Source organism: Aspergillus fumigatus, chromosome 5 (genome assembly GCF_000002655.1).
Source record: "Aspergillus fumigatus Af293 chromosome 5, whole genome shotgun sequence".
Taxonomy (NCBI): Eukaryota; Fungi; Ascomycota; class Eurotiomycetes; order Eurotiales; family Aspergillaceae; genus Aspergillus; species Aspergillus fumigatus.
In genome coordinates, this window is record NC_007198.1 from 2,186,688 (window position 1) to 2,207,553 (window position 20,866).

The window sequence follows — 20,866 nt, forward strand, 5'->3', positions numbered from 1 at the left end:
GAAAGCCGCGGGCTCATGAACATTTGAACTCCGGAGGTCAGAACAATGACTTCTCCACACCCGTTCATTTGGATTCAATTTCGCCTCGAGCATTCAGCTATTGCTCGATAGTTGTCTTGCTTTGAGTTAGTCAAAAGAAAATGAGCTCTCTCCGAGGCGTGGCACGCTCAGCTCCTCGTGGTATCCAGGCTATCGGACTGTGGAGACAGAGTGAAAGTGTTGCGGCCAATTTTACTACAGCGAAAAGCCGATTTCAAATCAGCATATCGAATCGTCGCCTATTACGCTCGGCTCCTGCCCGGAAGATACAGACCGTCGCCGCCGAAAACTCTTCATCGCGAGATTCATCGAACCCGGCACTCTCATTTCCTTGTCTCGACGCTCTGGATGCGAAATCGGCGCTGCTATCGGCCCGGTCGATCGAGTCAGGTCCAGAGCCTTCATACACAACCGGACAACATGAGAACTTCCACTGTGAGGAGCCATTGCTACTAGACTGGGGTGGTGTCTTGCCAGAGTTTGACATCGCATACGAAACATGGGGTCAGTTGAACGCGGACAAGAGCAACGCTATTCTATTACATACTGGTCTGTCAGCGTCGAGTCATGCGCACAGTACCGAAGCCAACCCAAAACCGGGATGGTGGGAGAAATTCATCGGTTCTGGCAAGCCGTTGAATACGGATAAGTACTTCGTCATCTGTACAAATGTTATTGGAGGTTGTTATGGGAGCACGGGCCCGTCTTCAATCGATCCGTCCGACGGGAAGAGATACGCGACGCGGTTTCCTATCCTTACCCTGGACGACATGGTCCGAGCGCAGTTCCGTCTATTGGACTCATTGGGTATCCAGAAACTGTACGCCTCTGTTGGCTCTAGCATGGGTGGGATGCAGAGTCTTGCGGCAGGAGTGTTGTTCCCCGAGCGCATCGGAAAGATCGTGAGTATCAGTGGGTGCGCCCGGAGCCACCCGTACAGTATTGCCATGAGACACACTCAGCGCCAGGTGCTGATGATGGACCCGAAATGGAACCGTGGTTTCTACTACGACTCAATCCCACCTCATTCGGGCATGAAACTTGCCAGAGAAATCGCAACAGTCACGTACAGAAGTGGACCTGAATGGGAAAAGCGGTTCGGACGCAAGCGCGCCGACCCCAGCAAACAGCCGGCCTTGTGCCCTGACTTCCTTATTGAGACCTATCTCGATCATGCTGGCGAGAAATTCTGCCTCGAGTACGACCCAAATAGTCTGCTCTACGTCTCCAAAGCCATGGACCTGTTCGACCTCAGCCGGTCGCAGCGGGCAGAGACTGAAAAGCGCAGACGGGAGTTTGAGGCTCGTATCGCCCAAGGCGGCAAGACACTCCGCTACAACGATGCCTCGTGCAGCTTGACATTGCCCGAAAAGCCTTACGAGGAGCAACCATCTACAACCGACTCCGGCTCCTCGGCGGACGAGGCAGTCGCCACTGGCAAACAACCAGATACACCACCCGCCGATCTCGTCGCAGGTCTCGCGCCGTTGAAAAACCACCCCGTCTTGGTCATGGGTGTTGCCAGTGATATCCTCTTCCCCGCGTGGCAGCAACGTGAGATCGCCGAGACTCTTCGCGCGGCTGGAAATAAGAACGTCGAACATATCGAGCTGGGCGAGGATATCTCCTTATTCGGGCATGATACGTTCCTGCTTGACTTAAAAAATATTGGCGGTGCCGTTGAGAGGTTTTTGCGCTAATTAGCGCTTGTACAGTTTATATTTTGTTCAGCGTTGTGCGATTGTTGGCACAGTTCATGGTGAATGACACGATGCATCTGAGCGTACGTTTATTTGGTACTTTATCGGACATGCAATTTATTATTCATGTCCATCACCCTTAAAAAGTCTAGCTATGCAACCTACGATTATCGGTATCACAAATCATAGATAACAGAGAGACAATAACAAAATAATAGCACAGCCCTCAGATTAGCTCTCAGGTTCTCATTGGTTTCCAGGCTTAAGTAGAAGTGTGCGTACACATAAAGTGCCGGATACCATACAACTTTGGCTTTTGGTTCATCCTCGTCATCGGGCTGATATCAGAAAAAGAAAAAAGAAAGACAAATGAATGTGTATTACGGTATAGAAGGGGTTGTCAAAGAACATGAAGCTGTAGGTGTTAGTCTAGATAGTAGTCTTCTAGAGTGCTTGTCACCAAGCCAATTACGGACTCGATGGTAATGATGTTGCGGTATCTATCTGTCCCCCGGCATTTCGAGGAAGACTCCGAAACCAAGTTAATGGACGTAGCTCTGGGTTTGGTAACATAGAATCATTCACTTCTCTTGTTGGCAGTTAGCAGGGCCAAAGCATCAGTAATCTCGGCTGAGACTGCGGATGGAGAAGATATCGATTGAAATTTCTGAGCAGTTATAAAGAAAAAAGTGAGCATGTTTAATGAAAAAACCCCACTGCCGGCCATATCAGATTGAAAACTACCTCAGTAATTTTCTGCCCCTCATCGGTAGGTCCGCTCAACATCGTTTCGTTATCTGCGAAACAGATGGGCAATGACACCTCGGAGTTATGCAAGGTCTGTCGTCATCGGCTCTGGAGTTGGGTCTCGGTAAATCTAGAGTCAAAGAGAGAGGGGAAAAAGAAAGAGAATAGCGAAACAGAGCGGAAGATATACTATGAAGAAGAGAAGGAGAGAAAAAGGGATAAGTGTAGAAACTGTGCGAGTCACAGGAACCCTGGCAGCAAAGACCCTACCTTCTCAAGTATTCTGCAGTAAAAAACAATGCCCAATCCACAACATAAGAGGAAGGCATCATCATCAGAAGGAACGGGTGGGTAGTATGATCGCACTGGCAGAGTCTGCTCTCGAAGTCAATACCACAAGGATGAGACGACGCCAAACTTTCGCTAATCTCTTAGATCTCTGTTCAACTCAGTCACCCACATCTAAAGACCACGTCTTCTTCCATTCGTAGCGCAGGCGTCACGAAGGATGAAGTCCGTGGCCTGGAACATGTTCGGTTCAGTTGTGTCATGAGCGCTCTTGTGATGGTTTTATCGTCATCGAGATAGGAAAGCTGTCCTTCTCAGATCTGTGAAAATACTGTTATACAGCAAGTAATTTTAAATGGCAACCGGAGCGCAACTTACCCATGTGGCTGGATGTGATGGGCATCTTGTGTTGTTGACTGTCGGGAAGACTCTCGAATCCTGATGCATTTTGGAGCCACTAGGATGAGAGCACGTGATCCTACATCATAGTCCCACTTTAAGCTTCGAGAAAGCCCACCGAATGAGCCGACTACATCAATTACCGAGGACATGATTGTATAGTAAATTTCTTCCTTGAGGGATTTGGTGTGTACATCCTAGGTCACTTGCTCATTCTGTCTGTCGAGTGAAGCATTTGTGTTTATTGGAGCGAATTTATCCCGATTGTCGCACTTCTACGTCAATCTGGAAAAACTAAACAGTCAAGCCGGATCTGATATTTGCGTCAAATGTCCTCGTGGCTCCAGCGCCAGGTTGGCCAGCAGCAGGCTCAGCTTGCAGTCACTGCTGTGGTCTCTGGGGCTGCCGTTGCCGGCGCAATCTTAGGCTACCAAGCTTTGAGAAGGAAAGAAGCTGTGCAGCAACTCAAAGCTTCAATCCCTCCAATTGACGAAAGGCATCATGCAGAAAAGGTAATCTTAATGTGTCAAATCAATCCACTGATGGCTTACGCTGATTTCTGTTCGTCCTGAAGCTCACAGAGTACGGTACAGCGGCATCATCAACGCACTTGAATAAAGAGGACGAGCGCAGCGCGGCTCTTGCGCGAAGAGCGCAAGAGGGTGACTATGATGACGGTTTGTTCAGCGTCTAGCGGCCTTCCTGGTAATCACAGGGCTGACTTCACGGCCTTTGGCTAGATCTTATACTCGAACAACTCGCCCGCAACCGCGTATTTCTTACCGACGAAGGCCTAGCGAAACTCCGCTCATCATTCATCATTGTTGTTGGGTGTGGTGGTGTGGGCTCTCATGCTGTCGCATCGCTTGCCCGTTCGGGTGTCGCAAAGATTCGCCTGATTGACTTCGACCAAGTAACACTGTCCTCTTTGAATAGACATGCTCTCGCTACTCTCGCCGATGTGGGCACACCCAAGGTACATTGCATCAGGAAGAGACTGGGACAGATTGTCCCTTGGGTCAAGTTTGACTGTAGGAACGAACTCTTTGGTGGATCCGCTGCTGCAGATCTACTTGCTCCGTGGTCCTGGGATGACAGTGATAAGGGACGGAAGCCAGACTACGTGCTTGACTGCATCGACAATATTACATCAAAAGTTGAACTGCTGCACTATTGTCATTCCAACTCTATCCCCGTGATATCGTCAATGGGAGCAGGATGCAAATCCGATCCCACACGCATTATGGTCGGCGATATCTCACTGAGTACCGATGACCCTCTGTCGCGCAGCACTCGACGACGCCTTAAGCTCCTGGGGGTCAACTCGGGCATTCCTGTCGTGTTCTCGACAGAGAAGCCCGGTCCTGGAAAGGCTAGTCTTTTACCACTTGCTGAAGAAGAATTCGCCAAAGGGCAGGTTGGTGAGCTCGGCGTGCTGCCCGACTTTCGAGTTCGCATTCTCCCCGTGTTGGGGACCATGCCTGCTGTTTTCGGATACACGGTTGCCAATCATGTCATCTGTGATATCTCAGGCTATCCTAATGATTACAATGTCGGCGGAAAAGGCCGGGAAAAGCTCTATGATAGCATAATCGCGTCCCTACAGGGATTGCATGAAAGATTGGCTCGGGCTGAAGCAGGGCAGGATCTTATTGGGCTTCGTATTCCTATCAGCAAAGATGATGTTGGATACCTCGTGGAGGAGATCTGGAGGGGTAGGAGTGCTATTAGCAACCTGACTAACCGGTTGATACTGGTGCCTTGGCAACGACCGGCTCGGGGCTTCTTGCCCGACCCAGAGTGGGAAAAGGAGGGCCAAAAGTTCATTCCGATTGATTTGAAGAATCTCGTTTGCATGACCAAGGAGGAGGGAGCTCGCCATGAGCGGGAGGTCCTCCGAGGAGGAAAGGATGTGACAGAGGTATATGACCCGAAGGTCTTGGAAAAGGTTAAGTGGCATATGGCAGAAGTAGAAGTTCAGGAGAAATTCCGTTAAGGTACCATAAGCTAGCTGGTATAGAAATTGGACTCACGAATCTGACAGTCTATTACTGACTATTTTATGTGTCTGACTGGCCAAAGTCCTTGGACGTTACAACCTGCACCAAGATAAAGATGGATTACATAACCACATAGATCAGGCCCATCTTGCACTAGTGCGTAAAAAGAATAGTCTTTAAGCCATTCACTGGTTACATTTGTTGATTTAGCCTCAGGCTCCATTGCGGGCTCTGTCCCATGCGTGCTAAGAATAAGACAGCCGATGAAGTAGTACGCCAGTTGTCACCAGTGAAACCTTGCTTTCTTCCATCTCCACCATTGATCATACCAGGAGTTCCATGCAGGTCCATGGTTTATTTTTTGGCTTGGTAAACTCGTCTTAGGACATACGAAATCTCCGACCTTGCCTGCAACTGAACCATTTGCGGATTTCATCGCTAAATCGCCGATGCCTGGCGACTCTCCGCCTATGGCGGCTTACGCAGATAGGGAGAGCCTAGAGATCTCCGAAGCCTACTCAGATGATGAATTCCCACCGTCGCCGCCAAGCTACTCTTACAGATTGAACAGGTACACTCGCCCGCTCATTACTTACGTGCGCAACGGATGGCAAACGAGCGCCAAATACACCTCCCTTTCCCTTTCCCCCGACGGGACCGACTCCCCGCGATGGGTGCAGATGATCATGTCTATTGTGACGGCGCCGCGTTTTCGCCGATACGCAATTATATACCTGGTGCTCCTGGTGTCTTGTCTGTCGGGGTGGATGTTTGTACTCTCGCCGCGGCTGGAGGAACACGAGGCGCTTCTACACTCGTTGGACCCGGCGACCAAGGACGACGTGGGGGGTTGGTTTGGTACGAATTCACTGCCGAGATTCGATAGTATTACGCAATTGAGGGATCTGAATGCTTCGTTGTTGCCTGCGGTAAAGGCGCAGACGGACGGACAACCTAGCTCGCGGAGGCTGATTTTCGTCGGGGATGTGCATGGCTGCAAGGATGAGCGTGCGTTCCCTTGACCTCCGTTGTCCTCGTTATGTTGTACTGATTGATGCGGACAGTGGAACTCCTTCTTGACGAAGTCTCCTTTGACCACGAGCGCGACCACCTCATCTTCGCTGGCGACATGATCAACAAGGGTCCTGACAGCCTCGGGGTCGTCGACCTGGTCCGCAAGTACAACGCCTCCTGTGTCCGGGGAAATCACGAAGACCGGGTGCTGCTGCTCCGCCACGACATGGAGGCATCAAATACTCTCTCGCCGGACTCGGACGACGGCATCAGCCCAGACCTTTTCTTCGGGCTGAAAAAGGAGGAGCGCGCGCTCGCGCGGCAGTTGTCCAACGAGCAGGTGCAGTGGCTTGACGCTTGCCCCGTCATTCTGAACGTGGGCCAGATCCCGGAAATGGGACAGGTGGTCGTTGTGCATGGGGGCTTGGTGCCGGGCGTGGAGCTGGACAAGCAGGATCCCTCGAGCGTGATGAACATGCTGACCATCGATCTGGATACGCATGTACCTAGTTCGACACGACACGGGACGCAGTGGACCAAGGTACGCGCTACGCTCCGTTTATTTTTCCCCCGCAGATTGCTAAGCTGACAATGGCAGCTGTTCAATAAACATCAGTCCTTGCTGTACTCTAGTCTGAAGAGTTCCATGCCGGACCCAGAGTCGCAGGTTATGACTGTGATTTATGGCCATGATTCGAAAAACTCCCTGTCCCTCAAGACGTATACCAAGGGCCTGGACTCTGGGTGCGTCAAGGGTGGAAAGTTGACGGCTATGGTTGTCGAAGACGGGGGAAAGCAGAGCATCGTCCAGGTGAGATGTCGCGATCGTCGGAAGGAGTAATTTGGGATACTCATGCATTGTTTGGTGTTTGGGCGTCTACAATTAATCTCGTCAAGCGGTCATGGATATAATACGGATAGATTTTTTCGGCTGGTGCTTATCTTACATTGTCCTCGGACTTGAGCAAGTACAAATATAGACTGAGATCCGCTGGCCATCATGAAAACACTAAGTCGGAGCCGAGCGATTCCAACTCCCATCAACGTCCCAAACGACTGGCTTTGTAAAATCTTCATACCACAGTCCACCCAACGCATTCAATTTTATATACCCGAAGCGGAAATATTCAGGTTCTTCTGCCCGCCGTCTCGTCCAATTGAAGGATTCTACTGACCCATCCCCTGACCGGAAAGCACGGAACCTCTCCACGTCATTGACAAGCACACTGATGCCATCCGCCGCGGAAGTCAAATTCTTCAGGAAAGTGAAGACGATCTCCTGCGCAGATACAACCAGAGGCGTGGAGATCTGCGGAAGCGCACTTCCCAGCTGCGCGCCGTCGAGCAACGCGGCAGGCGTCTGGAGAATACTATCGAACCCCCAGCGGGCGATTCCGTTGATGAACAATCCCACCAGGAGTCCCGAATACAACAGACTTGGCCGCGTCTGCAAGGTCGTCCCGGGGAGAAAGAGCAAGCTGAGGATGTAGTGGTGGATGCGGAGGTTCATGTGTGGCACAACTAGGAGCGCGAGAACGATGGCGGTCAGGACGCCGTAGATGGCAAGCATTTTTGGCAGACGGCCTTCGTTGCGAAAGGCGATGGCCTGGGTGATGACGATACCGCATAGGATGGCGACGATGATGATTAGGGCTGGTACGGCGCCGGGCTGCTGTTGGATATCGTGGGGTGTGAGGCGGGATATGGGGATCTTGTCGAAGGTGTCGGTGTTGAGGGCGCCAACCCAGCAAGGCCCCAGCCAGAGCATGGTCTTATCCCAGTGGGCATCTAGATCTTTTAGGGTGTGCCTGACGCAGAAATAGTACAAGGCGAAGCCGACAAAAGCGCAAGGGAGGAATCTGCCTAGGGCGATGGAGATGAGCTCGTAGTAGTTCGGAGAATAGGGTGGATCGGACGAAAGCGCAACTTGGAAGTAGACGATGAAGAACATCGAAGCGTAGAATGCAGCTGGCGACGTGATGGAAAGTGAGAGCAATGCTGAGACTACCACGGAGAAGGCGAACAGCGACCAACGGATGTCCTGGCAGTCAAGACCCCCGTCGTCTGTGGACTTTTTCCCATCAAAAGTGAAGGACAAAGGAAAATTGGAAGGAAATGCAATGCTTGAGATACCGTTCCTCTCTGAAGATAGAAAGTTGGACTGTTCGCCCGTCCGACGGAGGACCCCGCAGCCGCCTTTGGCATCACTAATGAGTCCCGCATGTAGCGCAGCAGGACAAATGGCAGAGTCCCCGCGATACACACCGTAGTCGCTGCCATTTCCACCGCCGAGCTCCCCACCGATGACCAGAGTCCGGTAATTGATCTCCTGCGGGCCAATGAAGTATGGTTCGAGAAGCATTGCAGCCGAACAAGTCGCAGGGCAGCGGAACGCAAAGGCGCCGTCATCAAACGGACGGCATGCGTCACCGTCTAGACCACAGTTGGTCGCATTTGACCTATATCATCAGCGTGCGTTGTTTTGAGGGTGGAGAATGGCCTTCGTTTACCATAGTCGACTGTGACAGGATAACTTAACGGGCTGCCCGTAACCCGTTACATCCGAGCCGGCAATTGCAGGTTGTAGCGATGCTATGAAAACCACTCCCCAGAAAGCCAGGCAAGACAAAAGCAGCAAGACCTTGCTGATAGTCCTGGGAAAGAATCTCTCTACTAAACGGCCCGGCGCCGTCTGCCAGCGGGGCAGCAAAGGTCTGATCTGATATATGTGAGGGGGCGAAGGCCCCAGTACCCATGACCAGATGGCAGATACGGAACACGAAAATCGCCTTGGAGGTGTGCGATTTTGTTGTTGATGCTCGTAGACTGGCAAGAGTGGCTCCCTCGTGCAGTGTTCCTGACCGGCTCGTGCCGAATCGGCGCTCCCGCGAGCTACCGGCACAAAGTGGCTGGCCTCGAAACTTTCATGGTGGAGAATCTCTAGTGGGTACTCCTGGGTTTCACGAGGGAGTTTCTCGTAGGGAGATGAATTTCCAGAGCTCGAGATCGAGGAGGACTCCTCGCCTGATAGCATCTTTGACTCTGCGATTTCTGCCCATGATAAATTGGGTATTGCGGACGGAGATCAAGTAAGACGGCAAATATGGTGAAGCCGGGCCCACCTTAGTCAGACATACTCGCCCATAGTTAACTACTACGGAGCAACTGCGGGTAGTACTTTGGCCCTAGAAACCGTGCCGTCTTGATTCTTACATTATTCTTTGTGCAATGAAAACAATCAACATGAATGGCCAAGTTATATTAAGCGGTTATATTAAGCGCATATGTCACAGAGAGGATATGACCTTGAAGGAGCAAACACAGTATGTCATCAACATGCCACATGGAATCGTTAACACACAAGAGGGTATCAAATCGGCAGATAACCAAATAAAGATCGTAACTCGTTGCCCACCAGGGTATTTCCCTACATGAGCCTTGATAAAGGGGTACAGCAACTATGTTCAGGGGCCTTAAAAGATTGTAGTCGTCGTAAGTTGGCACTGTAAGGAACGCTGGAGAAAAGGTGTTGAATGTTTGATAGATTGAACCGTCCACGACAGGTCAACGCCCGAGGCAAGGACAAACACTGTCATTGTGATCAGACACCGAGAAACGACTAGACGGCGGAGCGTCCAAAACGACGACGGCCACTGCAGAACATGTTAGAATGCCATAATCTAGATTTGTCGACGCAGTCAACTCACTAATAACCATCAGCGTTGGCGCCCCTGACGCGGAAGGTGAACCAGATGCCCTAGCAGGTGCTGTCAGAATCATAATCAGTAGTTGCAGACTTTATAATACGAACCACAAGAGCGGAGGCGAGCCACACGATGGCGGAGAGGAAGCTGAATGCTTCGGCGGCTTTCCAACGACCACAGGAGTTGGTGCTGTAGGTGTTAAAATGCCAGTGCCAGATACTGCCGCAGTTCAACTTGTGGATGGCATCGACGAGAATGCCGAAAGCGGCGAACCAAGCGAAAGAAATGACAACATCAACTGTAGGTTTTCCTTGTTAGCTGAGAATATATCATAGTGCGCTACAGAGCAAAGAAAGCAGACATACATGGCCAAGAGAAGAAGCCAGACGAGAAAGGTATCAGCCATATTAGACCGAGTAGTATGGATAGGCCGGCAACGACTTCAGTATAGATCCACCGTGCTTGTGGCCATGCATCAATATCCGAGAACTGATGCAGATAGTAGCCGATAACGCCCGCGACGACCTTGAATCCCCGTTGAGTCAGTTGCGCTCCAACTATTTGATCGGTTAGGGGGTGCATACCGCAGCAAAGGCAATTTCTGCGACACGGAGGACAATGGAAACTAGACGCGAAATGACAGGCATTGTGATATGGGAGATTATTGAATTAGATGGTTGTTGAGAAGTTGTGGTTCCCTTTTTGACTACGAATGACCTCGCGGGCTTGTTATTATGAACGATGGTTTGGGGGTAGACAGAGTGAGGACAAATTGTACAGGGTGTTTTGTTTAATAGAAGAGGAAAGGGGAAAAGTAAATAAAAAGGGAGGCAGTGCAGTTTAAAAGCTTCGCCGGCCGGCGCAGTCGTCACACCTGGTGATGATCATCGCAAATACTAGACTTTGTTTGCCCGCCTTTTCCAAGTCCTTCGGCGTCGGCCCTGCCCTCTTTGCCATCATCGCAGGAGCACGACATCATGGTCTCAGAACGATTGGCTGCCTGGGAAATCCTCCGGTCTGCCCAACTTTTCTGGGCACAGACAATCATTGAATCAATCTTGAGCAACTCTAACATCGACTTCAGTAGTGATCGGGGCAGGTTGACCGCTCATCTGGGTGATGATCGGCGTGCCCACTCCAAAGCATCATGCGTTGTCCTCAAACTCAAGTCTGTAACGATCCAACAAGGATAACTGCAAAAATTGCCTGCGTTGAAAGTATGCTTGGACCGTTGTCTATAATTGATAGTGCCACTACTAAGGCTGAGCCCTTCTCCACCAGATCCACGACTAGGCCATATCAGGAAATTCCTTCTCAAAGCATACCAGAGATCTTCTCAGTTTCATTTTTGGGTTTGGGTTAGATGTTGTTCCCATTTATTTCGAGCTCTACTTAAGTCGTCATAAGAGCAATGTCTGTAAAACACCGAGTCCCCTATGCCTCAGGGGTATAACCTGAACCATCCTGGGTGGAAGTTTGTTATTGTCTGGATGACGGAATGAATCCAAGACTCCTTGCTGGCTGACGTCATCCAGAAAACAAAATACAGCAGCCTGGAATTGTCTGACCTTCACCTGACCTTCGCTCTCCCCTCAGCCCTAACGCCGTCGACGTAGCTCTGCCACTACGGAGTCTACCTTGGCATGGGTGATAATAGCGCTAATTCAGTACACGCTGCGCAGCGCCACTCAGATGGTCTATTGATAGATCGACTCAGCTTTCAACAAATCGTTGTAGATTAAAGACAGAAACCAAGAAGCCTACTAATACACTCATGTAGAACCTCGTCGATTATTCTCCAAGAACCATTCCATGACCGTACGAAAACTCCCTTTAGCACCGCTCTCAATAGTATCCCCATGGCACGGAATCAACCGATTGAAATCCCACTGATCGATCCTCCTCATTGACTCCGTAAAAGCCTTCCGATCCGCACTCGACAAGATATACCACGCAAACCGCTTCTGCCACGTCGCTGGTGGCTCAGCCGACATCACGGTGTTGATAATCTTCGCAAAGATCCCCGATGTCGCGCCCTCCTTCGTCCGCGAGTACTGTTCCCGAGCAGGGAGATTAAACATGAGATCCGCCTCGATGAGTGTGCGCGACCGCTTATGTAGGAAGACTAGCTCCCGCGACGGATGTCCGTACACGTACTCGGACTCAAACTCCGCGTCAAATTCCTCCGAGATCTTGCGGGATTCCTTATGCTGGTCCTCTTTTCGGAAGATGTGCGAAAAGGGCGTGTTCTTACACTCTGGATTCGACTGTCGTTTCTCCCAGAGGCCTTCCGGGGCGATGATCTCAGCATCTGGGTATGCTTCTTTCCACGGCGTGAGGTGGATGTGATGCTCGAGATCTAGTGCGGCGATGTATTTCACCTGGCCCATCTGGGAGATCATCTCGCGAACTTGGGGCGTGAGGCTGACCGGAGAGAAGACAGCGAGGGAGCCCGAGGGCAGTTTGACTGTTCAAGCTTGGTCAGCTGCTTGGAGATTGATGATACTGTCTTTTGACAGGCCTCACCTAGTGTTCCCCGCGCGCCAAACTTGAGACGGCCAAACCGTGCGAATGGCAGACTCAGGGTGATGACGTCGGAGGTGACATTTCGGATCACCATCACCTCTTCTGGGTTGGATGGAAATAGTCGAGGCATGGTAGGCGCGTTTTCTTTTGTTTGAGCAGCCGAAAATATATGGCAATTCGGGCCAGACCTCAATTGCACTTTCTATCCCCTGCACACAAGGTCAAGGTAGTAGCTCAACTTCGAAGCAAGATATCACCATCATCTAGAACGGCAAGCTTCTTCTTCAGAAGCTCGTCAGTTGAATCTGGTGAAGTACGAGAATTCTAGCAAATGGTGCATGACATGAGCTGTTTGGAGCTGACAGTTTTTGGTGGGGTAGCAATGACGTCGGTACATCTTCCATCGGAGAATTGATCAGAGCTTGAATCCAGTATTTAGAATAAGCTCAAATAAACCAAGGCTTTTCAGGAATATCAGCCACTGACACACGGTCTTCATTTATATTTGCTCCGTGTTGATGCCACGGGGACTCAGTTACACCTCAGGGTGCAGATCTGGGTTGCCCCACTCCTAGCAGCAATGCCACGAGGTCTAGTCGGGCTATCGTTGGGTCTACATCACAATATTGAATGTGTAGTTGATTTCAGGCAGGTTCAAGATAAGTATAACATCCAAAAGAACAAGGGTATCGCTTCTATACAATAACCACACATTTGGCACGAAAAAGGACAGGTGCCTTTCAACTGTACCAACCACCACCCGTCGACTCTGACGGCTCTTCGGGGCGGTGCTTGATTATAGACTCCTTGATATCATATACATCAATGAGCTGGCGCCACGTTTCAAAATCGAGACTAAAGATAGCCTGGTGTTTCTGGACTCCCTTTCTCTGGGCCTCACTCGGGGCATACGGTTTCGCGGGGTCTAGGGGTCGAGCAGGTTAGCTTCACAAGCCACACAGGAGTAGACCCGCAAGGAACTTACGTAGAGTGGGTAACTGCCGACTGTCGGCTGATATTCCGACAGTCCCATCTCGTACCAAGAAGCTGACATAGAACAAATTCTCCACACTTTGCCCAAACGACCTTGGGTTTATGCAAAAGTGAAAAAGAGGCACTCCTCCGTCATCGGCAACATGATATTTGGCCATGACTTCCTGGATAAGCTCCTCCGTAGGCTCCTCCTCCATCTGTGAGAGTATTCTATCCACAGTATTCTGGCCATGAGTTACCGTTTCCGCAAGCAATTTGTTTATATTGGCGCACATGGTCGTGAGGTTCGACGTCTCCTGCCTGTCGAGGTCCTTCTCCTGGAGATCCTGTGGTCGAACCGCCTCCGATGGGTCAATGCGTTCCCTCGCTCGTCGTTGTGTCACTAGACGACTACGCTTCTGTACCGACAACGGCCCGAGAAGAAAACCAGAAACTGAAGGCCGGGAGTTATGGCGCAGGCAAGCAGCCCGCCCCAGCCAATCCCAGTTCATTGCGTCTCCGGTCTCATCATCGCTCTCATCCAGGTCTGCTTGACTGCGGCCGGAAGGCCGGGGCCGTCGGCGTTGCGTGTTAGATATCGCGACGTCTTTATCACTTGGGCCGCGGCGCATAAACGAAATACACTTGGAGACGAACTCGTCGACATCGATACCCGCGGTCGCGTCTCCCAAGGTGAATTGTGCTGTTTTCTTATACCCCAGATCTGCAGCAGTGACTAGGAGGCGAGAGTCGATGGTCGCATCCGAGGTTTGCTTGACGTTTTGGAAGATCTCATTGGCCTTTTCGATGGTCTCTCGAATTCCGATATTCCCCGCTTGCATGTACTCGTTCCTGCAGTCTGCACCAGTGTCAGAGCATGCGGTTTACTTCATGCTTGTAGTTATATGAGTGCCTAGAAAGAGTAGAATTACCATTTAATTCTCGATGCAACTCTCGAAGTTGCCTGCGAATACGCCTTCTCTCAGTCTCATCCTGATCTGGATCGTAGTACCTCTTATTCTTGTCCGGTCGCTGAGACTGGGATACCTGAGATTGGCTTCCCTGGATGTTGGATGCTCGCTGAGCCAGTCGGCGGCGTTTCGTGCTGGCGCCTGACGATGCCATGGTCTGAGTCTGGTCCCTCTTGCGAGGTCTTGAAGAGTTCTGGCGGTTCTCCTTATCTGACGAGGAATCGGGTGACGAAGATCGACTTTCAGCCTCACGAGCACGCGCAATCCCTGCCATAGTCTTGGGCTAAGATTTGATGACAAACGGCAGACAAAAGAAACGCGGTAGCGATTTGATAGAGCCTAGAGCGGTGAGCGCGACGAGGCTGAAGAGCTGAAATCCACCGTGATGAGACAAAAATTCAATTATACCCAGAGAAAAGTATTTGGCGACAATATTAGCGTGGTATTATCACCGTGGAGCCAACCTGTCTCACCCCGAATCGAGCAGAAATGATGTGGCAGAATACCTTGCCGAGCATCATCATGAATGATATCTGCCCGCGCGACGCGTGCCTGTCCAAAGCGGATAAGAACCATCTACTACATCGATAACAGTCACGTGGTAAGGAAGACTGCTCCCAGTCATTATGCAACAAGCAGCCAATCAGATGTGCTCGCATGATCTTCCCCAGTTAAGCTCCATAGCTAGTTAAGTCACCGACCTTATCTAACCTACATACCTTACTTGAAGACTTTCCGAGCTCCTTGTTACACGGAACTGGCAGGAAAGAGATCAAATTCTGGTGATGAGGGACTTATAGGTCTCTGGACTAATGGAGGCATTCACATTTGCCGTCTCCACGCAGGTGGACTTTCCAATCCATGTCAAGATGTACGTCTAGATTAACGCCTGACGTGCGCCGAACCTAGGAAATACGAAGCTAACCGGTTCAAAGTGGCTCTTTGGAAGGAAAGCAGAAGCAGATTCCACTTTCAGTCCTATACAAGCGACCGGACCTGCGACATATCGGCTCCATCCAGAACCCAACCTCTGATCTATTTGTGACGGTTCAACTATGGTCAGATTCCAAGCAACTGGGTGTACCCATGCAGACTTCGTACAAGTCTTTCAAGTCCGTTCGAGCCTGGAATGAATGGCTGCAGATGCCCATATCCATCAAGGATGCTCCTCTGAGGTGCCAACTGGCTATCACTATCTGGGATCTCTCACCATTTGGCGGCCAAGGTGCAGACGGCCACTATATACCATTCGGCGGAACAACCGTACCCTTGTTCGATGAAGACGGTAAGCTGAAGACGGGGCGGCAAAAGTGCAAAGTGTATCGACACAAAGCAGCAGATGGCTTCTCGTCGACGACTACCCCATCCACTCCACCGCCCAAGCGACGCAAGAACAATGCCTCGGACGCTCTTGGCCCTTCGGTGGATGAAATGGAACTGGAAAGAGTAGAGGTGTTGATCAAGAAACATGAGATGGGGGAGTTACCCCGAATCGACTGGATGGATCAGATGGTCTTCCGCCAACTGGAGAAGTTGAAGCTGAACGCTGAAGAAGCTGCGAGGAAGAGGACGATCCGTCTCAAAGCGGCCAAGAACAAAGCGCCAGAGACACCAGGCGCTGACGGAGTAAATTCTGATGAGGAGGAGATAGATGACGAGAATTTTGTCCTGTATATCGAGTTCCCGCGCTTCGATCATCCGATCGTCTGGACTGACCATCAGTACCCGCCCCCTCCGGTGTCGTCGTATTCTCAAAATGCGTCGGCGAACCCTAATGCCACCCTAAAACCAGTTCCTGAAGTCCGCTTTGGACCAGGAATTGAAGGCGCCGATGGTGACGGTGTGATTCGAATCTACGACCCGGAAGTCGGCCAGACGGGTAACCCCTGTGAGGACAAACACAGAAGGTTGATTCGAAGCCATCGGACCGGCATCATGGACCGTGACCTGAAACCCAACCCTAAGATTCGCGACGAGCTTAACGTCATTGTGTCATATGAGCCCACTCAGGACCTCACAGCAGAAGAAAAAGACCTAGTCTGGCGTTTCCGATATTATCTTACTCGTGAGAAAAGGGCACTCACCAAATTTGTCAAATCGGTCAACTGGCGTGACGCCGGTGAAGCTCAGCAAGCGGTAGAGATCCTTCCTAAGTGGACGGAGATTGATGTTGATGATGCACTGGAGCTCCTCGGACCGACTTTCGATAATACTACTGTTCGTTCCTATGCTGTAGATAGGCTCCGAAAGGCAGACGACGAAGAGCTGCTCTTATACCTTCTGCAGCTGGTACAAGCGCTGAAGTATGAGGAAAATTCTCGGGGCGCCGCGCATGACTCGTCTTTGGCAAACTTCCTCATCACCCGAGCTGCCAACAATTTCAAGCTTGGAAGCTATCTGCATTGGTATCTCATGGTCGAATGTGACGACACTAGCCCCGGCACCCTGTCCACTCAACGCAGACTTTTTGCCCGAGTGGAATACTACTTCATGGCCAAGCTCGAGCAAGTCTCCCCAGAACACAGGAAGACACTACTGCGGCAGGGTGAGCTTGTCGCCGTACTCACGAAGATTGCCAAGGATATCCGCTTCGCTCGGGAGACGCGACCTCTGAAGATCGAAAAGTTGAAGAAGTACTTGAAAGATCCCAAGAATGAGCTCGTCCATATCGATCCTCCACTACCTCTTCCATTGGATCCAGAAGTGTCGGTAACAGGTTGCTTTCCAGAAGAATCTAATGTGTTCAAGTCCTCGTTGTCACCATTGCACATTACCTTCAAGACTTCTGAGGGACGCAAGTATCCCATTCTGTTCAAAGTCGGTGATGACCTCCGGCAAGATCAACTTGTAATCCAGATTATCATCTTGATGGACCGTCTACTGCAGAAGGAGAATCTAGACCTTAAGCTCACCCCTTACCGTATCCTCGCGACAAATGCTACGGCTGGCGCTGTGCAGTTCATACCGTCAACCTCTCTCTCCGCCGTCTCTGCCAAGTACAAGTCAGTCCTTGCTTATCTCCAGGCAAACAACCCCGACGAGAACGAACCTCTTGGTGTCCGCAAAGAGACCATGGATACCTATGTGAAGTCCTGTGCTGGATATTGTGTCATCACCTACCTTCTCGGCGTTGGAGACAGACACTTGGAGAATCTTCTACTTGCACCAGACGGTCACTTTTTCCACGCAGATTTCGGATTCATTTTGGGTCGAGATCCCAAACCCTTCGCTCCCATGATGAAATTGTGCAAGGAAATGGTGGAAGGCATGGGTGGTACAACCTCGCCTCAATACCTCCAGTTCAAGCAGTACTGCTTCACTGCGTACACCACCCTGCGCAAATCGGCGAACCTAATACTCAATTTGTTCAGTCTGATGGTCGACGCCAACATCCCTGACATTCGTGTCGAACCGGACAAGGCTGTATTTAAAGTCAAGGAAAGGTTCCACCTCGAGATGACAGAGGAGGAGGCAATCCGGCATTTCGAGCAACTCATCGGCGACAGCGTCAATGCCATATTTGGTGTGGTCATCGATCGGCTACATGAATTTGTGCAGGGTTGGAGAGCGTAGAGGTACGTTTAGATTGACTTGGACTAGTATCAAATTGTGGTTCCCATTTCTCATGTTAGCATGACATGATCAATGTACTCAGGAGTTACGGACGGATGGCATGAGAATTTTCTGAATGATACCCTGTATAGAAGTTCCGTTCTATACTGATCTTCCTCCACCTTTATATAGATCATTAAGATGGTGAATCCTAAGAATGGCAGTATATTGTTCCCTACGCAGCGTTTTCGTCAACGTTAATCGGAAATACAAGCTCAACATAATCATCGTCCTTTAAATTGACTTTTTGAAAGCCATTCGTGTTGATATCCTCCAATACTATAATGCAAAGCTTCTACAGAATAAATATTGGTCTGGCCAGGTGAACAAGCAAATTTGAAAATCTACCGCTCGCCGCTTTGCCTCTGCGCCGCCAGTCTCTCCGAACATTTCATGTCACAATGTCTCATGGCTAGTATTCCACAAGACACTGAGTTAGTGAATTCATGGAATTTTCGGATTGGTTCAGATATTCTTGGTGTTGGTGTTGGTTGGAAGTCTTATCATTCTTATCATGTTTGAGATAACATACCACCGCCTCTTTCACCGCTTTCACCACCTCTGTCAAGCTGAAAAAAAGCCACCAAGAGGTGCAGATCATCTCAGCATGTCAACAGGGAGAGCAGTGCATTCCTTCTCACACTTTAGTCACCTTTCGCCTCAATAATGTTCAAGACATTATTGCATCAATATCTCTACGGATCACTTCTGCAGATCTACAGTTAAGTGGTCTACTTACTTGTGATGGCAGCCAAATTCATTCCAAGGCAGGCATTTCCCAGCTATGCCTCCATTCCAAGATCGTATTATCTTGGCCATCACAAAGCCGGTTTGAAGAAGATGCAGAACATGCTATCTTCTATTGACTATGTTATTGAATGCCGTGACTACAGAGTACCCATAACGTCTATCAACCCTATGTTTGAAGAGGCTTTGGGAAAGACAAGGCGGTTAGTAGTTTACACCAAGAGGGACCTGGGTGCGGAACCTCGATCATCTGCGCAGCGAACGGTAAGTCCAAGATCGAAGTTTGGCCCATACTTGTCATAATGCTGACGGGTGGTTCTGTATGCAGGCCGAAAAAATTATTAAGAAGTTTGATTCGAGTAGTGCTGTGTTTTTTGTCAGCTCCTCTTCCCGAGCGGATGTCAGCTCGATTCTGGCGCATTTGCGAAATGATGCTGAAGGACCTGATAAGCTCGTCGGCTGTCGCGTGATGGTTGTTGGAATGCCAAATGTCGGCAAGTCCACCCTGATCAACAATCTGCGCAACCAAGGCGTAAAAAGAGCCAAGGCCGTGCAGACAGGTGGCCAGCCTGGTATTACACGGAAGATTGGGACACCAGTTAAAATCATTGAGCGAGACAATGGAGCTCATGTTTATGTTTTGGACACTCCAGGGGTTTTCATGCCCTATGTGCCGGATGCGGAGAAAATGCTGAAGTTAGCTCTCTGTGGTTGCGTGAAAGATTCAGTTATTTCACCAGTCACATTGGCGGACTATCTTTTATATCATATTAATCTGCATAACCCGGGGCAGTACGAGCGCTGGTCCCAGCCCACAAACGAGATATCGCCTCTCCTGGACAGTTTTGCTCGGCAAACTGGTCTCCTCGCTAAAGGGGGTATTCCTAACATCGATCTTGCCGCACTCCATCTCATTCAAAAGTGGCGATCTGGAGAATTAGGACGTTTCATGCTTGATGACCTACAAGCAGAGCAGCGCCGTATCGACGAAGGAATCGAGAACGACGTGGGTATCAGCATATCCCAGGCCTTGAAGGCCGAGCGAATGTCGAGAAAACAGCCTGCCTCTAATTCTTAAACCAACGAATGATATACTCGATTGTACAATAGAACGTATACTGTTGGTATCATTGATTGAGCTTCTTTTGCGCGCCCCTCGAAATGCATAATGTTTTGACCCCGGCATAAATAAGGACCTGATATAAGATGAAAAGGGGACAGACACCAAATAGGAAGACTTAACGCCTGTGGGGAGGAGAAAAACATGAAAATGTCGAGTACAGGACCCGAAAACACCAATCGGCCTAAGAAATTTTGTCCAGCAGTCGGCGTCGCCTCCGGTCCACAAGCTCCTCTTGTACCTCTTCCAGCGTCGGCAACCTCCATTCAACCCCATCGCCAGCGTCGCCGGGAAGCGGCTCCCACCCATCCTCCGCATCACTATCCTTCTGCCCTCGTAGGTACTCGACAGCCTCCTTCTCCTTCTGCCTCTCATACGCAAGTAACGATCCATCCTCTTCATCCAGCCCATACCCAAAGTAATTCGCATCAACCTTCTTCGTAGCAATATCCCCACCTCGCCCTTTTCCTTCCTCCTCCTCCTCTTCTTCGGGCGGCCTCCGCCCCCGCCGCGCCGCAGCCTCAAACATCTCTTTGACACCAGGTAACTCCCTGGCGCGCCCAAAGTACCGATACCCTTTCCCACCACCGGGGATCTCCCGGCCCTCGTCATCATATACCCGTCCCGAACCACGCATATAGTTCGGCCCACCCAGGTTCCGAATCTGCATTTCCCACGCCCATTTTTCGCGCATCAGCTTGTTGATTTCATCGTTCAGGTCGCGGATCTGGTAGTCGGATAGACTGGGCTCTTGAATCCGGGACACCTTGCGGGAGATTTCTTTGAGGACCTGGCCGCGCCATTTCTCGCAGCTGGGGATCGAATCCACAGAGGTGATGGCTTTGGGCCGACGCGTCCGTCCAATGTCGATGATTCCGAGATCCGCGGCTTGTTGTGCCCGGAAGCGGAAGAGCATCGACTGTGCTTTCTCGCTGTTACGTGCCTATTAGGGAAGACATGCGGTTAGCGTGTGGGCTGTATGGTTTAAGACAGGTCGGTCTGTCGCTTTTTCGACCCATAGAATTTA

The 20,866-nt window shown here is 50.5% G+C and overlaps 10 protein-coding genes across 10 annotated transcripts; 5 read left to right on the plus strand and 5 right to left on the minus strand.

Moving 5' to 3' along the window:
• Window positions 1–140: 140 nt before the first annotated feature.
• On the plus strand, window positions 141–1,739 carry AFUA_5G08600 (homoserine O-acetyltransferase family protein; the record flags this gene model as incomplete). Its single annotated transcript, XM_748684.1, has 1 exon — window positions 141–1,739. The coding sequence occupies one exon, from the start codon at window positions 141–143 to the stop codon at window positions 1,737–1,739; it is 1,599 nt and encodes a 532-aa protein (XP_753777.1).
• Window positions 1,740–3,300: 1,561 nt separating this feature from the next.
• On the plus strand, window positions 3,301–5,244 carry AFUA_5G08610 (tRNA threonylcarbamoyladenosine dehydratase). The gene is made up of 3 exons (XM_748683.2): window positions 3,301–3,685; window positions 3,748–3,850; window positions 3,914–5,244. The coding sequence occupies exons 1-3, from the start codon at window positions 3,503–3,505 to the stop codon at window positions 5,167–5,169; spliced, it is 1,542 nt and encodes a 513-aa protein (XP_753776.1). The 5' UTR covers window positions 3,301–3,502; the 3' UTR covers window positions 5,170–5,244.
• Window positions 5,245–5,422: 178 nt separating this feature from the next.
• AFUA_5G08620 (putative serine/threonine-protein phosphatase) lies at window positions 5,423–7,028 on the plus strand (the record flags this gene model as incomplete). The annotated part of the gene is made up of 3 exons (XM_748682.2): window positions 5,423–6,181; window positions 6,238–6,728; window positions 6,786–7,028. Exons 1-3 carry the CDS (start codon window positions 5,623–5,625, stop codon window positions 7,026–7,028), a joined length of 1,293 nt encoding a protein of 430 aa, XP_753775.1. The 5' UTR covers window positions 5,423–5,622.
• A 168-nt stretch (window positions 7,029–7,196) lies between these two features.
• Window positions 7,197–9,221, minus strand: AFUA_5G08630 (LCCL domain-containing protein; the record flags this gene model as incomplete). The annotated part of the gene is made up of 2 exons (XM_748681.1): window positions 7,197–8,646; window positions 8,698–9,221. 2 exons carry the CDS (start codon window positions 9,219–9,221, stop codon window positions 7,197–7,199), a joined length of 1,974 nt encoding a protein of 657 aa, XP_753774.1.
• A 147-nt stretch (window positions 9,222–9,368) lies between these two features.
• AFUA_5G08640 (MARVEL domain-containing protein) lies at window positions 9,369–10,989 on the minus strand. The gene is made up of 5 exons (XM_748680.3): window positions 10,476–10,989; window positions 10,257–10,416; window positions 9,999–10,189; window positions 9,895–9,944; window positions 9,369–9,840 (listed from the first exon to the last, which is right to left on the minus strand). The coding sequence occupies exons 1-5, from the start codon at window positions 10,536–10,538 to the stop codon at window positions 9,807–9,809; spliced, it is 498 nt and encodes a 165-aa protein (XP_753773.2). The 5' UTR covers window positions 10,539–10,989; the 3' UTR covers window positions 9,369–9,806.
• Window positions 10,990–11,663: 674 nt separating this feature from the next.
• Window positions 11,664–12,547, minus strand: AFUA_5G08650 (uncharacterized protein; the record flags this gene model as incomplete). The annotated part of the gene is made up of 2 exons (XM_748679.1): window positions 11,664–12,358; window positions 12,418–12,547. 2 exons carry the CDS (start codon window positions 12,545–12,547, stop codon window positions 11,664–11,666), a joined length of 825 nt encoding a protein of 274 aa, XP_753772.1.
• A 610-nt stretch (window positions 12,548–13,157) lies between these two features.
• On the minus strand, window positions 13,158–14,634 carry AFUA_5G08660 (non-structural maintenance of chromosomes element 4 family protein; the record flags this gene model as incomplete). Its single annotated transcript, XM_748678.1, has 3 exons — window positions 13,158–13,342; window positions 13,403–14,248; window positions 14,322–14,634. The coding sequence occupies 3 exons, from the start codon at window positions 14,632–14,634 to the stop codon at window positions 13,158–13,160; spliced, it is 1,344 nt and encodes a 447-aa protein (XP_753771.1).
• Window positions 14,635–15,041: 407 nt separating this feature from the next.
• AFUA_5G08670 (phosphatidylinositol 3-kinase VPS34) lies at window positions 15,042–18,229 on the plus strand. Its single transcript, XM_748677.2, has 2 exons — window positions 15,042–15,231; window positions 15,296–18,229. Exons 1-2 carry the CDS (start codon window positions 15,173–15,175, stop codon window positions 17,931–17,933), a joined length of 2,697 nt encoding a protein of 898 aa, XP_753770.1. The 5' UTR covers window positions 15,042–15,172; the 3' UTR covers window positions 17,934–18,229.
• Window positions 18,230–18,541: 312 nt separating this feature from the next.
• AFUA_5G08680 (putative GTPase MTG1) lies at window positions 18,542–19,797 on the plus strand (the record flags this gene model as incomplete). The annotated part of the gene is made up of 2 exons (XM_748676.2): window positions 18,542–18,983; window positions 19,048–19,797. Exons 1-2 carry the CDS (start codon window positions 18,717–18,719, stop codon window positions 19,795–19,797), a joined length of 1,017 nt encoding a protein of 338 aa, XP_753769.1. The 5' UTR covers window positions 18,542–18,716.
• A 226-nt stretch (window positions 19,798–20,023) lies between these two features.
• isy1 (pre-mRNA-splicing factor ISY1) lies at window positions 20,024–20,755 on the minus strand (the record flags this gene model as incomplete). Its single annotated transcript, XM_748675.1, has 1 exon — window positions 20,024–20,755. One exon carries the CDS (start codon window positions 20,753–20,755, stop codon window positions 20,024–20,026), a length of 732 nt encoding a protein of 243 aa, XP_753768.1.
• Window positions 20,756–20,866: the final 111 nt, after the last annotated feature.